Source organism: Notamacropus eugenii, chromosome 5, assembly GCF_028372415.1.
Source record: "Notamacropus eugenii isolate mMacEug1 chromosome 5, mMacEug1.pri_v2, whole genome shotgun sequence".
In the NCBI taxonomy this organism is placed as follows: domain Eukaryota; kingdom Metazoa; phylum Chordata; class Mammalia; order Diprotodontia; family Macropodidae; genus Notamacropus; species Notamacropus eugenii.
The window spans coordinates 415662999-415689017 of NC_092876.1; the positions used below are offsets into that span (position 1 = coordinate 415662999).

At 41.2% G+C, this 26019-nt stretch overlaps 1 protein-coding gene and 2 long non-coding RNA genes across 6 annotated transcripts in view; 1 reads left to right on the forward strand and 2 right to left on the reverse strand.

Annotated features, from left to right (window-relative positions):
• Positions 1-1085: 1085 nt before the first annotated feature.
• On the reverse strand, positions 1086-3755 carry LOC140507017 (uncharacterized). The gene is made up of 2 exons (XR_011968184.1): positions 3606-3755; positions 1086-1989 (listed from the first exon to the last, which is right to left on the reverse strand). It is a non-coding gene; the product is annotated as an uncharacterized lncRNA (long non-coding RNA).
• A 58-nt stretch (positions 3756-3813) lies between these two features.
• The window catches only part of CBS (cystathionine beta-synthase), a 50601-nt gene continuing 28395 nt past the window's right edge, over positions 3814-26019 (forward strand). For all 3 annotated transcript variants that reach the window (XM_072614849.1, XM_072614847.1, XM_072614848.1), the window contains exons 1-4: positions 3814-3975; positions 18933-19156; positions 20784-20890; positions 24900-25034. In XM_072614849.1, coding sequence (XP_072470950.1) covers positions 18945-19156; positions 20784-20890; positions 24900-25034 — 454 coding nt within the window. In that variant the 5' untranslated portion in view covers positions 3814-3975; positions 18933-18944. The remainder of the gene's footprint in view (positions 3976-18932; positions 19157-20783; positions 20891-24899; positions 25035-26019) is intronic.
• On the reverse strand, positions 12183-17007 carry LOC140507016 (uncharacterized). Of its 2 annotated transcripts, XR_011968182.1 has the most exons (4): positions 16679-16972; positions 15883-16001; positions 13903-14000; positions 12183-13080 (listed from the first exon to the last, which is right to left on the reverse strand). It is a non-coding gene; the product is annotated as an uncharacterized lncRNA (long non-coding RNA). The 2 variants fall into 2 exon arrangements; XR_011968183.1 differs by lacking the exon at positions 15883-16001 and having other exon boundaries at positions 13903-15848; positions 16679-17007.

Below are 26019 nucleotides of genomic sequence, written 5' to 3' on the forward strand. Positions count from 1 at the left end.
AATAGAGGTCACAGAAAAAAGAGAATGAGATTTTTGATGGGATCAAGGGTGGGAAGCAGCAGGAGACAATTCAGAGGTAACAGACAACGGAGGGCTAGGTTAAGTTAAGGGTAACAGATTTGGACATGGTCATAATGGAAGGCTTATGAATTCAGGCCAACCACCAGATAAAGTGGGAAGATTCAAGAAGAGTTTAAGGTGGCTCCCAGAGCCTATACCCCTTCAGGAACATTAGAGCCAAAATCTAGTTTCCAGGGCAAAGAAATAATACTTCAAGCAGTCAGAAAAAAAAATAATTCAAGTACCAAGGAGCCATAATCAGGATCAAACATGGTTTAGGAGCCACCAGTAGCAATGGAATGGAGAGCTTGGAATGAAGTTAGTGAAGACTTCTCAGTGCTTAACAAAAGGTTTTTAGTAGATGGTTAGGCCTAAATTTTGGTTTCCCAGAAATCATGTGACTTCTGGGAATATGAAATTTAAAACTACCCTCCTTGGGTTGTCATATCAGCATAACACAACTTCCCCCTTGGGTTGCCACATCAACATCCACATCAACATAATGTCTCTTGGTTATTCCACTGCTACCTTGTCTCCTATTCACAGGGTAGACTATCCCGTTTAGATTGTGAGCCTGCCTCCCAGCCAATGGGAGTAAAAGGCCAGCAGGGGGGTGGGATCTGTGTTAGGGCTATATAATCTCTATTTTTGCCTTCTGTAACTGCCTCACTCTCCTGATTACTTACCAGAGAGGAGATGCCCTTTCTCTCCAGATCCTAATGAAATCTTGCTGCTTTGCTTCTACCTTGAGAAGTCTCTGATTTTTATTTGAGTCAGTGGTCTCTGACCCACACATAGAGGTTTCTGACCAAGAATAAATTATCTAGCAAAATAGTATAATTGTAAGCTTCTGACCAAGAATAAATTAGCTAGCAAAATAGTATAATCTTAAAGGAGAAAAAATGAATCTTTAATGAATTGACTTCTAAGCATTCCTGATGTAAAGACCAGAGCTGCATAGAAATTTCAAAGTTCAACCACAAGTCCAAGAGAAACATAAAAAGGTAAACGCAAATGAACAATCATAAAGGTAAACACAAATCAAGCAGTTTATTGATTGCTTATATTCTAACATGAGGAGATGAACATAACATTTGTATGCCCTCTGGACCTTATCATCATCAGGGGTCATAGAAGGCATCTAATTAGAAGGCCTAGGAGTTGCTCTATTATGTCTTTTTTTTTCAGCCAAAGTAAAACAAAGTTTATTAAAGATTCACCATGTTGGGGTGACTCTTAAGATGTCTAACCATTTGTGACCCTTGTAATGACAAGCAAGCCAGACAGAATCTCAGCTACACAGAATCAGAGCTGGATTGAATCTGAGTGCCACCATGGAGGCTAGATGGAATTTATATACAGAAAAACTGTGGGAGGGATCTGGGGGTGGCCCAGTAATCTGTGAGGAGGGGTCTAAGGAAGATCTTGATGGGACTGGGATAACTAGTGTTGTAATCCAGGGTGGGAAATGACTGGAGGCAGTTGGGAGGTATCTGACGATGGAGGGCCAGGCTAGGTTAAGGATTACAGATTTGAGTATGAAAGGCCAGATTAATTGGGAAAATTCATGGGGAGTTCAAGGAGGCTCCCATCATTCCCCACTCAAACAGATGGGACCCAAATTCTTTTGGGTAAGGGGCAAAGGTCTTGGTTTCTGAAATTGCTTCCTGCTGGCAAAGGGCATAGAGCTGTCCCTGCCTTGATGGGTCCAGTTCAAGGGGTACATAGCCTGAGTTGCCATCTTGAAGCTGATGTCTTGCAGTCTTCCTGTCTTGGCTGGAGAAGAATCTGAGCTTAGCAGTGTTTCCCTGTCAGAGAGCCATAATGATGAGGCCAGGAAACCATAATGTTGAGGTTTGGGGTGCTTAGGAACCCAAAATACCGATAGACGGATCCTGACGAGTGAATTGGACTCAAGCCTCCTCTCAGCTAAAGTAAAACAAAGTTTATTAAAGATCCACCATATTGGATTGACTCTTAAGGAGCCTAACCATTTGTGATGCTTGTAAAAGCCATTAAGGTAGAATCTCAGCTAGACAGAAATATGAGCTGGATTGAATCCGAGCCCTGTTACATCTTAATAATCTTAAAAGAGTGGAATCAGAATTGGAACATAATTGGAGAGGAGGGGAGGGAAAAGAAGGTTAGGGGAAAATTATCTCAAATAGCCAGGATAGACAAGCTGAAATCAGTATAAGTAATGAAGAAAAGGTAGGGGAAGCAGGTCACACTTAACCTCACTCTCAGGTGACCTGGTCTAGGGAGGGAAGAAAACACCACACCCAATTAGGTCTACAAATGTATTTCATTCAAATGGGGAAAAAAAGAGTGAAATGGGAGAAGGGGGAAGGGAGAATTTGTGAGATGGATTGGATTAAGGGATCAATTAGTTCTAAATAACACAAATAGCAAGGTGACTGGTGAATAAAGCACTGGCTCTGCAGTTAGGAAGATCCGAGTTCATATTTGGCCTCAAACGCTGACTAGCTGTGTGACCCTGGACAAGTCACTTAACCCCAATTGCCTGACCTTCTCCCCTCCAAGAAAGAAAAAAAGATTTTGCATAAGGAAAAGGAGATCTACAGATGGTTAGTGTTTGTGGTTTTCTAAGTCACTTTTTGGGGTGTCTTTAGGGATGAGATTTTTCTTCTTTGATTTTGGCATCTTCATGTTCAGATTCCTTGTAAAATAATCCCGCAATGATTGCTAGAAATACTATTTGGCTAAACAGAAATGTTTTGTAAACTTGATATTGACTTCAATTGTCATTGATAATTATAACTAACTTTCTCTCCTTGTCCCCATAATTGACTGTATGAACCCAGTCACTCATCTGAAGGTAGTGAGGGAAGTCAAGGACAAAGCAAAGAGACTGATATACGGGATGTTTATTTTGTTGCTGAGGTCACTGAAGCTCACTCAGTGCCCCAGTCATATCCAGAAAGCAGTGAGAACCAAATCAGTTTACCAAGAGAGCTTTATAGGATTTAGAGCTAAAAGGGACCTTAGTGATCATCTTTTTAGAGATTTCATTCTACAAATTAGGGAAATGGGCCCAAAGAGGGGAAATGACTTGTCCAAAGTCACACAGGTAATTTTGAACAAAGTAAAGCCGAGATTCAAAATGAATGCTTTTAACTTTAGATCTGGAATTCTTTCCACTGCAACACCACCAACACCATTTCCCCCTCTTCCCTCCCCACATGAAGGCTCTGCTTTTGTTATCCGCCTCTGCCTGCCTTGATGTCACCTTGATACCACCATGGTTTTGTATCACAGTCCTCCAGGTGTCTCTCCCTGGCAGCACCCTGATTTTGCCAAGAATCAAAATGAGAGAGAAAATAATTCCCCAGTAAAAGGGACTTGGGCAGCGTCCTCACAAAGTCTCAGAAGAGGGCATGTGGCTTTCTACTTGGGACGCTGCTACATGGAACCCACCACCAGAAGCTGGGTTTAGAAATTCATGCTTTCGGATCTCCCCCAGCCCCGGCCAGGGAGAAGGGAGGGGAGGCGGGGAGGGGGCCCCCGCGGGCCCGGACAAGCACCTCCAAGAGTAGACGTTACTCTCCCGGAACCGAGCCGAACAGGGAAGGGACCAAGAGCCAATTCGCAAATATTGCAGGAGTGACGGAGCCCGAAATTTTGGACGCCTAAAACCAGGTGGGTGACTCTCCAACTTGTGATTGGCTGTTCACGCCCCTCTACGCCCCCAGTTCCCAGCAAATCGGCTTGCTTTCTTTATTCCACTGGAACAATTGGTGCTGGGAGGAGTTTGGGCTCCACACCTCTTTGTGCATCTGGCTTCCCGCAGTCGGGCTAGAAGCCGCAGCGCGCTGGCTAGCTCTTCTCCGTCCGCGGCTCGTTTGCGGGGAACGTTTCCTCCCCACGGAGAAGCTTGGCCCGACTTCAACTCTCGTAAGTACAAGTTGCTACTTTGTAGCCCTTTCTCCCCTTCGCCTCCGCTCCCGAGAGTGCCTCGGGACTGCTGGGCTCCGAGATGCGTGCCTGGGTGGTCGACCAGGTGGCCCAAGGCAGGGGCCAGTCCGAGGGACGTAAGGTTGCCCAATATTGCATCATCTTCACGCGGGGGCGTGGGGGTGTGCAGCTTTGGGCCGAAGGTAAGGGCGAGCGTGGCACGCGTGCCAGGCACCCTGCGTCCTCCCTCCCTTAAAATGCCATTTTGATTGCTTGTTTGCCGGGGGTCTAGACGAGTTACTGCACGGATGTTTGGAAAACAATCGGTTTTCTGTACTTCCAAATCCTCCGTCCCCCTATCCTCCCCCTACCCCCCCAAAGTGAACTAGATTTCCACGTGATTGCTAACTGCCTCTAACTGCATCCCCGGGATACTTACGGGGAGCCTCCCGCCTCCATCCCACGCACCCCCGATCTCGGGGCTGTTGGCCAAAGCCGGGAGGGCAAAGTTAACCGCTTTGAAAGAGAATTACGAATTTCGGAATTCCCTAGAGAGAAACCCCGGGGGACTTTGTGGCTACAGTTCGTATTTACATCCTCGCCTGACTTGAGATCTTGGGGAGCTAACCGCCCCGGCACCTACTTTTAAAAGTTGTGCTTAACCAGTCCCAAGGGGTGGCTGAAAGGAATCACCCGTTTTCTGGGGGTTTGCCCGGCGCTGGGGCCGGTGTTTTACTTTAGACCGGTTGGAAGGGGCCAGCGTGGGCGAACTGTGCTCGCACTGAGCCCGAGTCCTGGGTGCGTGACCATCCTTCGGGGTACGGGCTGAGAAGGTAGCGCCCCGAAGCTTCGAGGCTGTGGGCAGAACCGAAGCCCGAGGTCCGGCGGGCCCAGGAAGGAGCCCTTTGGGGAAGGGACCGGCCGGGCCGAGGTGGCGATGGATTAATGGTCTTTCCTCCCGAGGAGTTACGGCCACGTGGTGTCACCTATTCTCCATCATGCAGACGATCTTTTTAAAAAACTTCCTCTCTTCCGGCCGCACAATTCAGTAGTTTGGGGACCCTCTGTTTGAGGGTTTTGAAAGAAGAGACAAATGGAATATGATTATTATTTATTTTTGTTTATTTTAAGTGAAAAGAAAGACCCAGAAGTTTATTAGTTGAAAGTCAAAAATGAGTGCCTGGGGACATGGGTTCCCCTGGAAGTGGCCAAGAAAATGGTTTGGCTTGGCTCTCTTTTTGTGTGCCTTGGATTTCTCTCGTTCTTTCTTCCCGAACTATATATATAGCTTTACCATGTATTTCTCCCTCTCACCTTTTCCCAGGTTTGCAATGAAGCTACCAAGTTTCAGAGTGTCTACTGGTTACATTTGGAGACTTTTACTGAGTGCTTGGTAGAATTTCTCTACCTCATCCTTGTTCTCTGCTTGTATTTTCAAATGTTTCATTGACCTTTTCCATTCTTTATCTTTCCTTTCTCTTTTTTTCTTTTCTTTTTCCCCCCTGCACTCTTATAGTTCTCCCTTCAAATATTAGGATAATCAAGCAAAACACATCCATGTTTGATGTTGGAAACATCATGTTTGGAAAATGTTGGAAATGTTGGAAAATATGTGCCTCTGGCTTTATTCCATCACTTTGTGTCAAGTGATGGGAAATGTCATTTATCTTGTGCCTTTTGGAGTCATGGGCATTGCATTGTTAGACTTTTTAAGGCTTTCAGAGTTATTTTCCTTACAGCGTTATAATCTTTATTTAAATTGGGCTCTTTTTGCTCATTTCATTTTCACTCTATTCATGCAAGTTTTTCGGGTTCCTCTGAATCCTTTGGTCATTTCTTGAGGCACAATAATATTCCATTGCTTTCCTATGCCATAATTGTTCCCAATTTATTGGCACCCATTTTGTTTCCAGATATTTGCTTAATAAAATGTCCTGCTACAAATATGTACATATATAATTTACACTTACTTGTATGCCTATGTGTGTATTTTCACATATGGGTCCTTTCCCCTCTTGGATCTTTTTATGGGTACAGGTCTAGCAGTGATATACCCAGACTTAAAGGGTATGCACAGTTTCATGACTTTGGGGGTGTAATTCCAAATACTAGGGTCGCTGAATGAATTTACACTTCTACCAACGATCTTCATACATCCTATCCAGTTATTATTTTTCATTTATGTCATCTTTGACAATTTGATGAGTGTGAGGTAAAACCTCAGTTGTTTTCAATTGCTTTTCTATTACTGTTGGAGATTAGGAGCATTTTTTCATATGGTGGTTGATACTTATCTTTCTGTTCATATCCTTTGACTTTTTTGGCTATTGACTCTTGTTCTTATGTTTGTTAAATTCCTATGTTTTGGATATCAAATCTTTATCAGAGAAGTTTGCTGCAAAGACTTTTCTCAATTAATTGCATTGAATTTGTGCAGAAAACTTAAATTTTATAAAAATCAAAATTGTCCTTTTTACTTCTTGGGATCTCCATTCCCACTTTGTCAAAAACCCTTCCTATACATAGTTGTGGAAGGAATCTCTTTCCTTGCTTCTCTCACTTGTTTATGTGTATTCTTTTGGAGCTTATGGTGACATATGATGCAAGATACTGGTCCAAACCCAATTCCATTAGACTGCTTTACAATTTGCTCAGTTTTTGTGGAGCAGAAAGTCCTTACCCTTTTAGTTGGAGTTCTTAGATTTAAAAAATACTGTTCTTCTATGTTTACTTCTGACTCTTGTGTAACTCAGTTTCTATTAAGGGTAGTGTTTAAAAGTGATGACATTAGGTGGTGGTGTGGATTGAAATAAACAAGGAATTTTTGCCAGTTTCTTATCTTAACATGTTGATGATTAAGAGATGATTGGGAATGGAACAAACTTCTGTTCCTCCTCCCCAAGAAATATTAGATACATCCATTTGCTTGGGCAGATTTTGTATGTAAAGGATTGGGGAAAAGAGATCCCATCTTGTAGGGTCAGGTAACTTTGTAACTGGAAATAAATTAAATGCTAAAGTTACTAAATATACAATTTGTTAGCAATGACGTAAGTAACAAAACAAAGATGGATAATGATTTACAGTGTTTTGGCTTAAAGATCACAGCCAGAACTTCCTCACACCATCGCTAATTAATTGCGGATGACTTCTCTCCTTTTTGAAATTACAGTCCTATGCTGAAAGCGCACCATTTAGGTCAGTCAAGATTAATTCTTCATAAGAATTCTCTTCATTTTCTTAAGATAAAAATAAATACTGCGATTTCATAAATGATCTCCATCCTTCTCTATGTTCTCTTAGTCCTTCTCCAAACCTGGCAGGAAAATGGTATCTTGAGCTTCTCTTTTAAACCTTCAAGGTTAATAGTCTCTCTCCAGACTCACTTTTCAGAAACCTTTCTTTGTAATGGTTCTTCATAAAATAGCTGTTGACAATTCTCACTAGATTGAAGTTTCCCCTCACCTAATTTCTCACTCCTTCATAATTTATCTCATAGATTCTTATATGTCAAATTTAAACTCACACACTTTCTTTGACTCCTTAGGGAGAAGTACCTCATAGCAGGATAGTTACAATTAAACTCCTAGTTTGTTTTTAGCAACAGATCCTTTAGCCTCTGTAAGAGAGGATTTTGAAACATGGTTAGACTTTATAGATACTGTTTTCCCTGTAAATTGTAAGTTCCTTGAAATCAGGGATTGGCTCGTTTTTGCTTTTGTATCCTTAATACCTAGTCTAGTGCCTGGTGTATAGTGTCTGATAAATGCTTGTTAGCTGATTCTACAATAATAATATTTATTGATTATTAAACACCTTTTTAATCCCTCGTAGTGCCTATCTAATACAGTGCTTTTGTGCATAGTAGCTGCTTAATTTGATGCATTAATAAATCATGCTGCTCCTGCGCGACTCTTCTGTAGAGTTTGGCCCTTGAGTTTAATTATCATCCTTACAAATCACCTGTGGTTCTATTTGTATTTTTGTTTGTATTTTTTCCCCTAACATAACTATAAATGCTTTTTTCCCCTATCGTTAGAAGAGGTCTTCTAGGCTTCTTTAGCGACCTTCAGTTACAGTGCCTATCTGCCTCTAAGGCCTTCCAGAACTAGGTCCTTCTGTACTTATCCTGGTACTGGTTCCCTCCAGTTCTGTCCTTGGCCAAGCCCTTCCAGCCTATTTTATTGCCCATAGTTCCCCAGTAGGGACTTTACCTGCTTCCCCATCTTCCCTCTTAACTCCCTCCATTACTTTTACCCCTTTCTGTGCTGTTGAAAACTTAACCATCAGTCAGGGTTCATCTAAAAAGCTTCCTTCATACAGGCTTTACTGTTCTCCCTGGAATATGGTCTCTCCGTCCATCAATGGAGAAGTCGTAATTTAGCCCCTATAGTGTGAAAAGCATTGTGCCACATGCTATAGATACAAGCAAAAACATGTTTACAGAAAAACAAATACAGAAAATTATATAAGTCCATAGTGGTGAGGAGGGGGCACTAACAGCAGAATCAGGAAGGGCATCTTGAACTTGAAGGGAGTCTTAAAAGAGGTGAGGGATTTCTGAGAGACAGGTAAGTCAGAAGGGAGAGTGTTCTCATTTGAGAGCTATGAGTCCAGCCTGTGCAGAGCCCCAGAGGAGAGGGGTGGAATATTATATGCGATGAACAACAAAGAAGCCAATTTGTCTGAAGCCTCCTGGTGTGGAGGGTAATGTGCAGTCAGTTTAGAAAGACACATGGGGCTGGATTATGAAGGGCTCTAAATACCAAACAGGAGTTTGTGTTTTATGTTAGAGACAAGAGGGAGCCAATGAAGCTTCTTTAGTTAGGGAGTAACTTGATCAGACTTTGGGAATATACATTTGACAAATATGTGGAGAATGGATTTGAGAGGGAAGGGACTGGTGGCAGGGAGAGGCTATTGTCAGAGGTGATAAAAACCTAGACTAGCTTGATCCTGGTCTGGTTAGAGAAAGGGCAATGGATTTGGGAGATGCTGAGGAATTAAATTATTAAGATTTGGCAAATGATTGGATGTGGGAAGTGATGGTGTAAATAGGAATGATTCTGAAGTTGTGAACTGGGGTGACTGTAAGGATGGTGGGAACTTGATAGAAATGGGAAAATTAGAAGGTGAGGTAAGTTTTAGTGAGGCAGGAAATGAATAAAGTTTGGGACAATTTGTATTTGTGTGGCCTAAGGGACATCCAGAAGGCAGTTGGAGATGTAAGACATTTTTTAAAGTGGATCACATCTGCATACCTGAGGATTGCTGCTACGAAGGATTTCTAGGGTCTAATCAGCACAGTATAATGAACTCTGTATTCATCAACAAACTAAACTTCAGTAAAGTAAAGCATGCCATTCATAGCAACATCCTTAAGTAAAACATATCATTCAATCAATATTGAGCATCCAAGTAAAGTCCTTTTTCAAAATACCACACCACCCACCCCTAGGTCACTATAAAAACAATCTTCTTAATCAGTATCACGTGTCCAAGTAAAGTCCTCTTTCACCTTAAACGGTTGACTTCCTAGTCCCATGGCTCTTCCTCTGTGGGCTGACCACTCCTGACTCTTCCCTGAATTCACACCTAGGCAGCTCTCTGCTTCTGCCCCTTATCTCAGCTCATGGGGACTGCTCCATTCCTCAGCTTCTGTCTCTGAGAAAACAAAGCTTAGCTGGGCAACAACTGTGCACATACCACCAGCACCATTATCTCAATTCACTCATAAAGAGTCAGATGAGATGTCAGCAGAGAGAAGAGGGCTAGATATGTAGATATGGAAGTCATTTGCATATGGAAGAGTTTTGAGTGCATAGAACCTGAGTTCAACAAGAAAGTATAGAGACAAAAGAGGAAAAGACCCCAGGAGAGTCCAGAGAGGTCAGCCAATGATGCTGTAAAAGAGCCTGGAAAACCATAATAGAGTAGTGTTGCCAAAATCTCAGCATGAGGAAATATCCAGAAGGAAGGAATGATCAGCTAATTGACAAGGATTTATTATACTATTTACATAGTCCTACTATGTGCCAGCCTTTCACAAAGCACTACTTTAATGCTTTGTTTTCCCATGGAGGTGACCCTAAGTTTTCAAAGGAGAAAAGTGTAAGCTCTGGCCAGTTCTACCATGATCCAAGTTTAGCTCTGCAATAGACTGCCTTCTGAGAACCAACCTAGTAGGCTGGCTTCTTAGTGACAATATTTTCTGGCCATGGCAACCCATGGAACAAATAAAATACATAATGGTGTTGGTCTTGTGCAGATATCTTCTGCAGTGCTTTGTGTACACTTCTGCTTTTTCAGTGACCATGGCAGACTGATGAGAAGGGAAGTGGAAGGTGCTAAGAATCATACAGTTTTTGATTATTGATACTCTAAAAGTGAGATCTTTGTTCTGTGAGGCAACAGGTAAACATTGTAGAAGGAGCTGAGTCATTCATTAGCAGTCTTAACATTCTCCCTGTGATAGAAACCAGAAGAAAGAAATTGCACTTAAATGGGAGAATGGCTCCCAGTATTCCTTGGAAAGGCAAAGAAAGAAGCTGGTAGAGTGGCTCTTTTATATCCAGAGGCAATAAGAAACATTAGTTCTTGGGATATCTGATCATTATATATTGTAATACTAATAGCAAGTATATGCAACAACAGCAACCAAAAGTAGCATGAAAATTATTGTTTTTTATTCACCGTCTTCAGTTGGTGAGGATGAGGTAGAGAAATTCTACCAAGAACTTAAGAAAAGCCTCCAAATTTAACCAACAGACACCGATACTTGGCAGCTTTGGTGCAAACCTGGCAAAAGGTGAGAGAGGGAGAAATATATTGGAAAACTATATAGTTCAGAAAGAAAGAACGAGAAATCTAAGATATAGATTCCAAAAATGTCATGTCTTTAAGTCAGCAACATTATCTTTGAGAAAAGAGCTGGTTGTGGAATATGTTGAGCATCAAATAACACCACAGCCAGTGAAATAGATTGTATTTTTACAGACAGGAAAAGGCTTCAAACTTATTCAAAGTGCAAAAAGAGATGTCGCCCGATTGAAACATAATGAAATGGACACCTGAAAGAGTTACACAATCATTGTAATTTTGTACAGGAATTTAACCAATGTAAATTAAATGCCACAGTGAGATTACCAAAAGAGCACAGAAAGTTCTTTAATCAGCAGATGTTTGTCTTGCATATGGAAAGAAATTTTGCCAAAGGCAACACTGTTAGAATATGAACTCATTTGTAAAATTTGATGAAGGATGATGGACATTTCTGAGCATCATGATCTCATGAAGTACAGAGAAGCAGTGAAGGGTAAAATAGGTTCAAGAAAGCTTTGCCAGAGATTCAACCAAGCAAAGTCATCTCAAGGATATTTAAGGATGAAAATGGAGGAGCAACAAAGATTCATAGAAACCCTAAAAACAAGCTTTTCTTAGTCAAGAACAAGTGAAACCATATTGCAGGCTTGGATATAGAAAAGAAACTAAAGTGATCAAAGGTGGGAAAATCTGCTCAGTTGAACCAATTGTAGATATAGGGGAAATTGGAGGGGGTGATTGTGAGAATATTGAAGGAGAAAAATCTTGTTTAAAAAATAACTTTGAAAGACTTAAGAACTCCGATCAAAACAATTATCACCATGTTTGCAAAGGATGTTGCCCACCTCCTAACAGAAATGATGGACATTTTTGAACATGGCCACTCTTCTCTGTACAGGATATTCTATCTCCCATCTCAGTGCCTTTGCCCAAGCTTTCCCTCCTACCTGGAGTGCATGCTTTCCTGATCTTCAAAATTTAGAGGATCCTCAACCTTCTTAAAACTCAACTCAAAAAATGCAGCTTCTTATTTCAGGCTTTTCCTCTCGTGCTCTTTCCCCATTGCCTTTTTATTTACCTCAAATATACTTTATATTTAATTCTATATGTCCATGTTATTCCCCTGATTAGCTTCTTGAAGGCTGTGACTGTTGGGTCTTATTTTTTTGTATCCCTAACTCTTAGTACCATGCCTGGAACATACTGGGGATGAATAAATGCTTGTTTCTTGGTTAATTGACTGTATCTTATTCATCTTTACAAAGTAGCACTTTACTTGCTGGTTAGGGGACCCTAGATAAGTTCCCCTCTTACAGCCTCAGTTTTCCTCTCTGTAAAGTGGAGAATGGTATTTGTATTACATATCTTTGTGTCATTGCAATGAATGCTTTGCAAAATACAAGATAAAATTTTATTAATTACATGTGAACACATAATATGATAATATTAATACTTATTTCTCTGACCATCCACAAAATCCAGAAGAGGGAAGTGTCTCACACGTCATCTGCCCCTTTTGTTCTATAGTACACCATCTGATGGCGAACCCAGACTTTTTTTCTCTCTGCATCCCATTCACACGCCTATCAGTCTTTTTCTGTTCTGTAGCCTTTGGGAGCTTTATGCAAAAGCTGCGGGCCTGAGATTTAGCTGGGCGCTAAACAAGGCCATGATATAGATTCATTGATATTCAATGATATAAAAGACCCACTCTACCCAAGGTAAAGGGCCAGCCTTGTATAGGATTATTTTAGGGTTTCCTTGTGGGGGTTGGAGATCTAGGATAAGTCTTGCCAGATAAAGAAGTCCTGCAAGATAAAGGCACTGGGTGAGGACTGTGCTTGTCACTAGATAAGGAAATCCCATTACCCAGGGTGAGGGATGGGGACCAAGAATTTTGTTTCCCCCAGGATGAGGGGTGGGGATAGGGATACTTTTGGTCCCAGATAAAGGGAAGCTGTGGTAAGAGGAGACTTTAGGGCACCAAGGTCTTCACAAAGTCAATCAGTATTATGTTAACTCTTTGGGCACTGTTTCTATCCACTCATTTCCCCACTCAGCCACTAGGTAGGAGGATTCTTTTGGGGGGAGAAAGGGATGAAGGTCATTGTCTTCAGTAGCTTCTTCCTGCTGAACAGGGGTGAAGAGTCCACTTCAGGGGCCAGGATAGGTTGGGGAGATGATCGGCGTGGGGGGCAGAATGCAGCAGCAACCGAGTCCAGGGTGGAGAGAGGCAAGCCACTTTGTGACATCAGAGGCAGGTTTAGGCAATCCCAAAAGTTGCTGCGGGTGAGAAGACACAAAGTGAACCAGGAAGCTAAACAATCACAAACCAAGTACAAGAGTGAGTAAAATGACATATAACGGGTCACAATGAGGGGAAAGAAGGGAGAGAAACCACGACCCCCAGGAGGAGGTAGGGGGAGATATCAGGCTGGAGTGGATGTCTTACATCCAAGAGGCTACCTGTAATATCCTGCAAGTGCTCAAAGGAAAAATTCCATGTAGGCCCATCAGGGAATACAGGGGGAGAGCTATGGGAAGTAAGCTAGCATCCCCAGCAATCATGTACTCCACCCACCCCACAGGGTTCCCTATTTGAATTAAGGCATTAGACTTCCAATGCTGAGGAAGCAGGCCGAACCCTTGGTACAGGGTGGGAATCAGGAATCAGTGGGCTGGAAACAAGTGGTTCAAGGTGGAGTCCAGAGCACAGCATAGCTAGAAAATACACAGCAAGCCCCCAAGGGGAGGGCCTTTAAAGCATACTCTTTCCTGGCTAGTCAAGCCCTACATCCTGCCTCCTGCTTGCTTCTCTGCCTCACCATCCACCCAAATGCTTTGGGAGAGGTACAAAGGTACAGTCTGTGAGTGGGAGTGGGGAGGAGAGTAAAATGAGGCTGAAGCAGCGTGGTGGGGGGGAGTGAGGAGAGTTTAGAACAGGTATCCTTGTTGCATGAGCATCTGCAGGGACAGGATAGCCTAGGAGACACAAATCTGACAAACAAGTTCAATATGCAGGCCCCAAATAGAAGGAGCATTAAAAGTGATGTCAGAAAAGAGGAAAAACAAAGAAACCAAGAGCCCCACGATATTATTACTTACTTTGGCATACAGGATTTTCTGATCTTGTCATTTCCTCAAAAGTTTCCACTCTGATTCCAGTTCCTTTAGGAGGATCAGATGCTATTGAAGATCCAACTCTATACATGTAAATATAAGTGGCAGCACTTTGCGGGTAGAAGCTTTCTACCCTTGAGCTTAATAGTTATACAGATGAATTTACTTATAAGAAACTGACTTTAATTCTAGTTACCAAAAAAGACTTGGGAGAATTCATAAGTAATAATTCCAAAACAGTGCATAGCAATAAGTTGCTTATAATAAAACATGTTTGCACCACAAAACACAGTATCAACAGGTATTATTTCCACAATAGTAACACACTTTGAATGAAGCTGACTTTTCCATTAATACAAAAATATTTCTTGTTACTTCCCTCTAAGAAAATTGCACTGAAATTCTTTTCCTCAAACTGAAGATGTTTCTGATCTAGTTTTGTTTTGGTTTTTTCCCAGTAATTAATAGAGTAGCAGGCAGGTGCCTCAATCAGTTGTATGTTGTGTTAACTTCATTTTGAAACATTTAAGTACCTTATGCCATATAGACATATCTATTAACAGGCAGATGACTAGGCCAAATACCCATTTACTAAGCTGTTTCACGTATGAAAAGGAATATAATCTTAGGCTGAATAGCCCAGATCTTAAACACACACTTTAATGTAGTAACTCAGATGTATCCCAGCCTTAGTCTATGGGATAAAGATTCAACATTGTGTTTGTACATTCATTTCACAAATCTCTTTTCACCTTTCTTTATTTCCACATCATTCAGAAAGAATGTTCTCTTCCAGGGATTTAGTCTTTCACATGGCTATGCAGGAGGATTAATTTACCCAACTGGGATATAGAATAACTACCCATTCAGATTGACCACTTGCTTTAATTACAGAAATTTGCCATAAAAAGGAAAAGTAACATGAGTTCTGCAAACATGTAGTGTCAATTGCACCTCATTGCCAGACTCAGGAATGCTCGGGTGGGAAACATTCCTTTTCAAAGGAACGCAATGGGGAAACTGAGCCAGGAGGATTCCATCCTAGGCAGAGGCTAGAATCGTCCTCTCCGCTGTTCCAGAGGAAGATCTCCACCTGAAACAGTCACATTTTCTTTAGTAGCTTGTGGCATTTCTCTCAGATGGTGCATTGACTATTAATGGAGTTTTATGATCCATGAGAAAACTCAAAACTTAGTTCATTATAGTCCCAATAGCTTTTACCTCAGAGGACAAGTTTCACTAATCAAAAATTTACCAGGACTCACATCTCAAATTTTAAATTTGTCCTGGTGCAAAAGCCAATTACTAGAGAGAATTTCTGTATATTTCCAAATTCTCACCAAAACAAGTTCCATCTTTAGAAACTCCATGACTACTCAGTAGGAATTGTACTCGATAGAAGACTTTACGCAGGCTTGATTAGAATTTATGATTAGTGGTTCCTAAAATTCTTGTTTTAGTTAACAACTTCATAATCTAAGAGTACGATTCTTGATCTAACAACATCTAGATTATAAGAGAAATTGCTTTTCTAGCAACATAGGTAATACAATTGTTAAGAAAATTTAGAAATATAACCATACCACAAGCAAATATCATGTATTTAAAACTTGAAATAGAACCAATTAATTACCAGTCAGGTGACTGTAACTTAGTTGAATGAGCAAATCAAATCTGGATTCATAATCACTATTGGTAACATTTTAATTTCTAAGGCCCAGTACTCATCACTTTAAAAGAAAAAGATTGTTATCCATAAATTCACGTTTTTTGCTAACCTATGGGCAGCTCACAGGGAAGTCCTGAGTCCAGCTGCAATTTTCTGGTGGCCCACAGGCCAGGAGAAAAGGGCGATCCTGTAGGCACGGGCATGGGGGCCAGGGACTATTGGGGTGCAGAGGGAAGGGAGCACCCGCAGTTTTCCCAGTTCCCTAGTGATGAGAGAAATGAGGGAATTAGACTTACCCTTCCAGATAGGGCTTTGGAAGGTGTGCCCAGGTCCATTGCCTCCAACCACTGGACCCAGAGCCTTCCAGTCTTGGCTGGAGAGGAGCTGTAGTTCGTTATCTGTTTTACCTTTGAGACTTAGCAGACTAGAAAATTAATATCCCTCAAAGAGGGGAAGAAAAGGGTAGGGACAGAGAGAAGGCTTACATCTAGGCAATAAACTAGGCACGGAGGCCTACCGGGCACAGAAACCCTGAAACCAGGGTGCAGGGACCCCTAAAGAAAACCAGGTGCAGAGGCCCACCTACTCACCTCCCTCAACCTCCCACGGGGAGAAGAAACAACAGGGTAAACCAAGGTGCTGGGGGAACAACACAGGGTAAAATAAAATGTCTGCTCAAGCAGAGCAAGGTGCCTTTCCTTTAAGTGTCAGAGAACAAATTTCCTACTAAGCTTGTTTTGTTTAGAAATTCCCTTTACAAATTACTTTTCTACGTTATATTGAGGTGTGACCATGTGTGACAGTGGAACACTAGCTGCTTTTCCTTAAGATCTCCCCGAATTCCCCTCCCAGTAGTCTCCAGGCCTCCTCTTGCCACTTTTCTCAGTGTGCCAGGAAAAGGGGAGAAAAAAATGTGACTGACCCAGCACAAGGGCGTCCCCTTATACAAGGGTCCGCAGTCCGACTGACCACCTAGAAGCCAGTGGAGCTACAGATGCCACTGGCAGTGTCTGGGCTCTCCAGGGGTCTCACTGCTAGGGAGACAGTGGGAACAGAAAGGTTTGGGGAGAGAACAAAGAAAAGGGAGCTTACCTCTTATCCCACCAGCTAGGAGAAGATGATGGGAGTTCAGTTAATACTTGGACTCCTGGGTTTTGGCCCCATAATGTTGAAGAGAAAGAGATGGGAGAGCTGGTTCAAAATGTGAATGAATTCACTTAGACCTTCTCTGTAGCCATTGGGAGCTTTGAGCCTGAGATTCAGCAAGGAGCTAAACAAAGGCCACACCTATGAGTCTTTATCTGATTCATAGTTTCATGAGCTGACTAGCTGCGGGACTTTGAGTGAATTAGTTCCTCTTTCGAGACTTTTCTTCTCTTATGTAGGTCACAGTTATACAGGCTGGCACATACTTGTGGGTATCTCAGGTGACATGGGGCAGACAGGCAGGGGGAACAAGATTAAAATGTAATTGTGAAATGTTTAACAAAATGAATAAAACAGTGCAATAGAGATTGTTAATTGGAGATTCTCTAAGTAAATTTGTGACCTTCAGGGATTTATTTCAGTTTGAGTTTGACACCTTTGGGTAAGACACTGTCCAGATGGCTTATTTTCTGCTTGTATGCCTACAGAAAAAGCAGACTGAGTTAACTAGCACGGGAGAGTAATACATCCCCTGACCACCAGGTGGCATTGCCTCCAGCTGGCAGTTAGTGCCCATCTGCTGGATTTCCCAAAGGCTATGGTATCACCACTGTTCACTAGAGGACCCATGTTCTTACAAGCTCTTAGACTTCTCTCCCTTCCCCTCCACCACTCAGAGGCCAGTGGAGCTGGCATTTTGGGTTTCAATACAGAGTGTTGACCAATCCCAATTTTTAATTTATTACCGTTTTAATTAATTTAATTTTTAATCTCCTGAGTGAGAGAAAGGGGAAAGTTGGAGAAAGAAAAAAGAAAAAGATCACAGACCACGACTGTAAAGAAAATTGCATTGCTTGATAGTCTTCCTCAATAAAACTTCCTCATGGTCCATAAATCATGGGTAAGATCAAGGGAAGGGATTGTGTATTTGTTGTGTGTGCTGCCAGGAAATCAGAGAGGACGGATCAGTATCCCAGCCTGGTGTCATCAGCCCTGAGCTTCCCCAGAAGCTTGCAGTAGGTTCTGCTCCACAACATTGCCATGCTAGCTGCATTCACCACTGCAGTGCCTTGAACCCTTCTCCAGGGCCTTCATTTCTGCCCCTGCTGCTTTCTAACAACATTGGCAGTTACCCCAACCAGCAGTCACCACCACCACTGGTGTTGTGGAAGTAATGGAATGACACAGCAGACTCCAAATCTCTTCAAGGGCAAAGGAAAAGGAAACTCTAGGAATGTTTGTATACCTGAATAGAACTTTCCTTTTCTTGTGTCTCACTTGTCTCTTTCCCCCTTGGAGCTTAAGGGCACGGAGAGGAACCATTAAAATAATAATAGCTAGTATTTATATGACACTTTAAGGTTTAAAAAGCAACACACACATGCACACACACATATATCAAACACATGTCAGTAAGAAGAAGGGGTAGGGCTAGAAGACTGAGCTCTTAGGTCTTGTCTAGCTCTTAACGTTTTACAAATAAATATGAAACATAATAAGTGCTTTTGGAGGTTGCTAAGGGGGGAAAATATTTCATTGGTGGGCATGTCTCTATGAAGTGTCTAATTTAGACCCAGACATCCCTAGCATCAGTTGTACATTACTACGCTTTAACTGGAAAGAATTGGTTATTACATGCTTTTCAGTCTTTTGAAGGAAAAGAACAGATGATTGCTAGCTTTTTAAAGAAAATATCTGGGCATATGCACCAAGAAAAATTCCATATATAAATACATATTCATAAGGGTATTTTTTGTGGTAGGAAAGAACTGGGAACAAAAAATGTGCCTGTTGATTGAGGGATGGCTGAACAAATTTTGGAGTATTAATATAATTGAATAAGAAAAATCAGAGAAATATGAGAAGACATGTATTCACTGAAGCAGAAATAATAAAATAACGTGAGTAATGACGAGAATGTCAGCTAAAAGAACCATATGACCAGTCTCAGTTTTTTAAATTACCAATCGTTGTTTGAGAAGAGATAGAGTTTGCAAAAAACATTTCAGTTTGGCTTGTGTTTCCTTATTTCAAGAGAAGGCTGGGGTTGTGAAGGAACAGCGTAGGAAGAAGTAGATCCGGATCATAGTGTAATGTAAAAAATACATGACATTGAAAAAACCTTAAAAAGTGCAAATAATTTGTTAAATGTAGGATGAATGTTAAATGGAATATTTTCTGCTTGTTTGTTTGTTCTTAGCTTATTTATAGCATGCAGCGTGATCCTTCCGAGGTCAACGGGGAAACCAGAGTTTGCCCCCATCTCTCTAATAGCGAGCTGGAGGATGGAAACCAAGAGATCCCATCTAACTGTGGGAACAAAGCTGAGAAGGAGCGAAAGTGGATCCGGCCTGACAACCCTAGCAAGTGTACTTGGCAACTAGGCAAACCTATCTCAGAATCTCCTCATCATCATGTCTCCTTGTAAGTGCTTTCATTTTGGAAATTCTCCAGATGAACCCATTCCACCATTTTAATCCTTAGCAAGAGCAGTTGAATTCTCTTTAGGCACCAAAGGCTATGTAAGCCAAGTCAACAAGCATTTATTAAGGCACTTGATATGTGCTGAGCTCTGTCCCAAATGTTGGGAATGTAAACACTAGCAAGAAAAGAAAAGACAGCTCTTGAGGATCTTACATTCAAATGAAGAAAGATAACACATGAAAAAGAAACTGAAAGGGGGGGTGGGAGAGGAGAGAGAAAAGTTAAATGTACAGGAGCACCTGGCCAAAAATAAACCAATCAGCATAAAATAACTAGACAGAAGTAAAACTTATCCCCACATCCAAACTTCACCCAAAAGACAGAAGCTTCCAAAGTTGTTGTTATTCGTTAGATGATATAAATTAACATGAATGAATTAAGAGGAAAAGAGATAAGTATGTGGGTTTAGGGACAAAAGGTTTTAGAAGATGGGACGTGATTGGGAAAAGGAGGCAGTGGAAGACATAATAATAGAACATTGAATTAAAAGACCTTGTTTTTTACTTCCTGTTGATCACTTATTAGCCATGTGACCTTGGACAGAGGATTCAATTTCCACAGGAAGAATTCCCTCTATAATATTCCCAATAATATTGAATTTTCTCTTGAAGACAGCACCCACAGTTAGGGAGCGCAATGTGGTACATGGACCAGTAGAAACTGAGAAGGAGCAAACTGATCGACAAGAGATGAAGAGAAAGATGGTGGTAGTCCATAGTGCCAAATTCTGCAGAGATCCGCAAAGTTGAGTTAGAGACGGTTGGGAGCATATTGAGAGATGGAAGGACTGGAGGTTCCAAGGAAGACCAAGAATAGGTTGAGAAGGTTTAAAGCATATGAAGAAATGAAGTGATAGGAAGTTATGATCTGATAAAGGTATTTCAGTCAATCAACAAGCATTTATTAAGTCTTTACTATATGATAACTACTGTGCTACAACACACTGGAAATACGAAGTAAAACAAGGAAAAAGTCTTTGTCCTCAAAGAGGTCATATTTTAATGGGAGAGACACTATGAATAACTAGACATATGTAGAGTAGATGGATTTTTATTGTTGAAATCAAGAGTGTTCAAGCTGAGTAAAGGAGATTGGGAGGTTAGGATTTTTTCTACACAGATGGAAAGTGAAGAGGAGGGAGGAAATGGTTACTTTAATTCACTTATTTGTAAGTTATAGATGAGTTGCCAACCTACCAACCTTGGTGTAGAGTGCATTTTCACACATGGAGGTCTCTATACCATGAAGTCATAGGTCCAGATGCTTCTTCCTTCCCCCAGAAATGATCCCGAAGAGTGAAATTACCAGGTTAGAATATAAACTTTTTTTTCTAGCTGTAGAGGGGATTTTGTTCAGATTTGAGTTGGACTAGATGGCATAGGTATAACTTAAAGCTGTTTTGATTTGCACTTTTAAAAATTGGTGGTAACTATAAATATATCTTTATCCATTTGATAATTTACTGTCACCATAGGACAATAAAAGTATGTTTTCAGTTGTTGCTGCTAAATCCAGTAGGTTCTTTATTTTTTTCCTTCTGATTATATGTACAAATTGTTCCCTTCAGGTCAAAGACACCAAAAGTCATTCCTGATATTTTGAAGAAAATTGGGGATACGCCTATGGTCAGAATCAATAAGATTGGGAAGAACTTTGGACTGAAATGTGAACTTTGTGAGTATTTTGGCTTTTTAGAGGAATTGAAAACTTATTATAACCTAGGGCAATTTTTGGGCAGCACGGTGGTATCAGGCCTGGAAATCAGGAAGATGTGTCTTCCTTAGTTCACATGCAGCTAGCATGACCCTGGGCAAGTCACTTAACCCTGTTTGCCTCAGTTTCCTCATCTGTAAAATGAGCTGGAGAAGGAAATGGCAAACCACTCTAGTATCTTTGCCAGAAAAGTCTAAATGGGGTCATGAAGAGTTGGTCACGACTGAACAACAACGTGGCAGTTTGGGGGTTACAGGAATATTGGACACTGTCACTGTCTTTGTAACGATTTTAATACGTTAATATGTTACAACTAAACCTTCATGCTATGGACAAAACTCTCTTGGGACTGAACTTAAGACACATTGAATAAAATGAACATTTCCCTAGACAGAGTAGAACAGAAGAGGACTGTCTATGACACCACAGATCTCTCTCTAGTATAGCCTGCTTTTCCTTTTAATTACATAACAATTTAGACATGTGACATTCAGAGCTGCCCTGCTTCAACAGGCATTTATTTATTTATTAATGTTTAACAATCACTGCCATACAATTGAGATTTTATCCCCCCCACACCTACCCCCCGCTACCCCCCTCCCTCCCCACGACTGCATACAATTCTGTATAGGTTCTACATATACTTTCCTTCAACAGGTATTTATTAAGTGTCTCCTATGTGTCAGTCACTTTGTTATGTGCTGAGAGTACAAAAAGAAAAATGAAATAGTCTCTGAGTATAAGGAACTTAAGTTCTCTTGGGGATAAACAATTTCTTCAAAGAATACTAAAAAAAAAAATTCAAAGTAGTTTGTGGAGGGAGATTTTTAGCCCCTGAATCATATCAAAATAGTCTTCTTTCAGGGAGTAGCACTTGATCTTTCTATAAAGCAGGAGATTTGTTGGGACAAAAATTCAGAGATAGTGATAAAATGTTATATCCATGAAGCAGCAAGAAACTTCCATGAAGTAAGTGATTCACTCAGTAAACATTTATTAAGTACCTACTGTGTGCTGTGCATTGTGCTAAATGCTAGGGATACAAAAAGAGACATAAAATGGTTTCTGCACTCAAGGAGCTCGCAATTTAATGGGAGAAATGACATACAAATAAATATGTACAAATTATATGTGGGATAAATAGAAAATAGTGAACAGAAGGCAATAGAACGAAGAAGGAAGACGCCTCCTGTAGTAGGTAGAATTTCAGTTGGGTCTTAAAAGAAGCCAGGGAAGCCAGTAGACAAAGTTGAGGAGGGAGAGCATTCCTGTCAAAGGAGACAGTCAAAGAAAATGCCCAAAGCCAAGAGAGAGTGTATTGTTCAAAGAACTACAAAGATCGAAGGGTATGTGGCAGGGAGTCAGGTATAAAAAGACTGGAAAGGTTGGGATTAGGGAACTAGGTTATGAAGGGCTTTAAATGCCAAAATAGAGGATTCATATTTACTCCTGGAGGTGATAAGGAGCCACTAGGATTTACTTAGTAAGATATGTCAGGCTTGTGCTTTCGGAAAATCACTTTAGTGGTTGAATGGAGGAAGGATTGGAGTGACCTACCAGCAGGCCATAGCAGTAGTTCAGGCATAAGGTGATGAGGCCCTGTACCAGGGCAGTGTCAGTATCAGAGCAGAGAAGGGGGATGTATTCGAGAGATATTGCAAAGGTGAAGTCAGCAGACCTTGACAACAGCTTGGATATGGGGCAAGGGTGGAGAAATAGTGAAAAGTTGAGGATGACATCTAAGCTGTCAGCCTGGGAGACTGGGAGTATGGTAGTAGGGCAGTCTGGAAAGCATTAGGAGGAAAGATAATGAATTCAGTTTTGGACGTGCTGAGTTTAAGATGTCTACCAGACGTCCAGTTTGAAATGTCTGAAAGGCGGTTATAGATGCAAGACTTGAGGTCAGCAGAGAGGTTAGGGCAGGAAAGGTAGATTTGGGAATCATCAACATAGAGGTGGTAATAAATCTGCAGCAACTGAGGAGATCACCTACTGAAGTAGCGTAGCTGGAGAGCAGAAGAGGGCCCGGCCTTCTGGTTAGAGGGCATGCCCTGGATGAGGATACAGCAAAGGGGACTGAGAAGGAATGATCAGGTAAGCATGAGGACAACCAGAAGAGAATGTTGTACTGAAAATCTTGAGAATAAAGTGTTGAAGAAAGGGAGGGATGACCAGTGTCACAGGCAGGGAGGTTGGGAAGAATGAGGACTCAGAAAATGTTATTGGATTTGGCAATTAAAAGATCCCTGGTCATTTTTGAGAGAGCAGTTTTGGGGAGTGATGAGGTCAGAAGCCAAATTGTTTAAGGCTTAGGGAACGTGAAAGAGAAAGTGAAGGTACCAGTGGTAGCCATCTACATCTTCTCAAGAAGTTTAGACCTAACCCTTATCATCTCCTTATCCCACTCTCCACAGTGACTCCTCAAACCTTTTTCATTCTTCTTCATATTTCCCATGTCTTCCCTTCCCCCCTCAGCTGAGAACCTTGCCTCATATTTTACATAACAAACTCTCATTTTCTATGAGTTCCCTCCTTTCTCGTCCTCGTCTCCCATCACTTAGATCGCTTCAACCACTGTCTCCTCCTTCACTTCACATAAAGACATAATCTTACTTCTTACCAAGGCAAGCCCCTCTCATATACATAGTTTTCACATTGTCAAATGTTCAATAAGCCTGGAAAGGTTTATAGAGCCAGGTAATAAAGGACTTTAAATATCAAAGGAACTTATTTCATCCTGGAGGCAAGTTTCTTGAGCAAGGGAATGACATGGTCAGATCAATGCTTTAGAAATACAGTTTGGCAGCTGTGTGAAGGATGAATTATAGAGAAGACAGGCCAGAAACAGGAAGATAAATTTAGGAAGCTATTGCAATAGTTTAGGCAAGAAGTTAGAAGGGTAGCTTTGGGGAGAGACAGGGACAGATGGGAGAAACATTGGAAATAGAATTGACCCATGTTAGACAATGGTTGGATGGGGAAGGAGGAACTGTTTAGAATGATTCTTAGTTTGAAGTTGGGTTACTGGAAGAACTATGATATTCTCAGTAGAAATGGGGGTGTTAGAAACAGGGGAACATTTTGGAGACTAATTAATGAATTCTAATTTGGACAATCTAAGTTTGAGATAATTATGAGAAATCTAGTTGGAGATCCCAGTAGGTAGTTGGTGATACATGTCTGAATTTTAGGAGAGTGATTAGGGCTACATACATAGAGTAGGAGTCATCTGCATAGAGAAGAAAGAAGGAAGCGATGGAATCATGTAGAGAAGGAAGAGGCAGGAGAAAGAAAACAGAGCCCTGGAGTATGAATGAGAGTAGTACAAGGAAAATGATTCTGCGAAGGAGACTTAGAGAAGCCAGACAAATAGGAGAGCTGAGAGACAATAAAGTATTGAGGAGAAGATGGCCATAATGACCTTTTCCTCAGCCCTTATTCTTGATTTCTCTAGAATTTGACACCATTGACTCCTCCTTAATCTCTAATGAATATAAAGCAGGGATCAGTGATATGTGATAAATGTGTGATTGTGTTGGACAGAATGAAGCAGTTAAATCTTTATATTCTCATTAAACACAATAATAATGTTCAAACGATAGAAAATGTCACCAGATGTAACTAAAGTAAATCTGAGTGTGTGTTCATCCTTTGTTTTCGAAGAAGACTGTGACATCAGAGAAATGATGACATGACTTGCACTTAACTTTGTTTGAGTGAGGGAGGCCTGTGCAAAGTCACCAGCCTCACTTTCTCTTCCTGAGCCATCTGGATCCAGTGACCAGATATGTAAAATCTTCCTGAAAGTCGATGATGCTTACCAACAGTTTCTCAAAGGAGTTTGGGCCCTGTGGTTGTAGGCATTCAGTACTGAATTTAGCAGATTCCTAAAGAAAATTCTGAAGGAGATGATCTGACCTCATCCAAATCAGAACCACCTAATCTGTGATCCTCTGTCCCCCTTCGCCAGTGGCAAAGTGTGAATTCTTCAATGCTGGAGGGAGTGTGAAGGATCGAATCAGCCTGAGAATGGTAGAGGATGCAGAAAAAGCAGGCATTCTGAAACCTGGAGATACAATCATTGAGCCAACTTCTGGAAACACTGGTCAGTTTTGTCAACGCTAGGCTCTTCCTTCCCTCTTCCCCCTTCTTTCCCCCATCCTCACCCTCAGTAGAGCCTTCCCTTGAATCAACATCAACCAAAAACAGCACAATTAAACGACAGATTCACACATGGGCAGTTTTTGACAGTGCACGTGTTATTTCATACCCACCTGCCAAGTGAAGGCATGCTTCCCTTGTAGTCTTTTGACATCATGATTGTTTTTGACCTTGACCAAAGTTCTGTTGTCTTTCAACTCTGCTTGGTTTCTTTTACAAAATGAAAGGTTGAGGTTTTATTTTTTTTTATTCTTCCTTGTCTTTAGTAAGAGTTTAGCTACCAAGTCAGTGGGAAAGTATAGACTGCAAGTTTTGTGTTCTTTCCCCCATCTTCTCTGATAATTGAACTCTTCAGTGTCCTTCAAGGCTCAGCTCAAGATTTCTTAAGACGTCTTCCCTGTCAAACCATCCCTACTGTAGTCTCTTACTTGGCATTTCCTTAGCTCCTATTGATATCATTTGTATCACATTTTTATGCATTTGATTATATATTGCCTTGGTCTTACTTCCCAATTCTGTCCATTTAAATCTTTAGCTCTTTGAGAGTCAGGTTACATCTTATATTTCTGTACCTCATACAGTGATTGTGATATTAGATGTATAACAAATACTTATCAGATTGAATTTAGGCCTTGTGAGCTCTCCACTCAATTGTTTTCTACTCTGTCAGTTCATTAATGTTTTTAATCTAAGTCTCAGCCTCTTATTGAACTGGGACCAGTGGGCTCAAATTATATATATTTTGAAATTCCAAAAACTCTCTGTCCATTGAGGTATTTCCACTGTCTACTTTTTGTACTTGTTCTTGGAAGGACTTTACATTCTACAGAGATTTAGTATATTCTTTTCAGTGGCTTATAGGACCCTCCCAGTGCTGGGTCATTCCCAAAGGATGGTTGCATCCCCCCATTAAATTCCTTTTGTCGTGT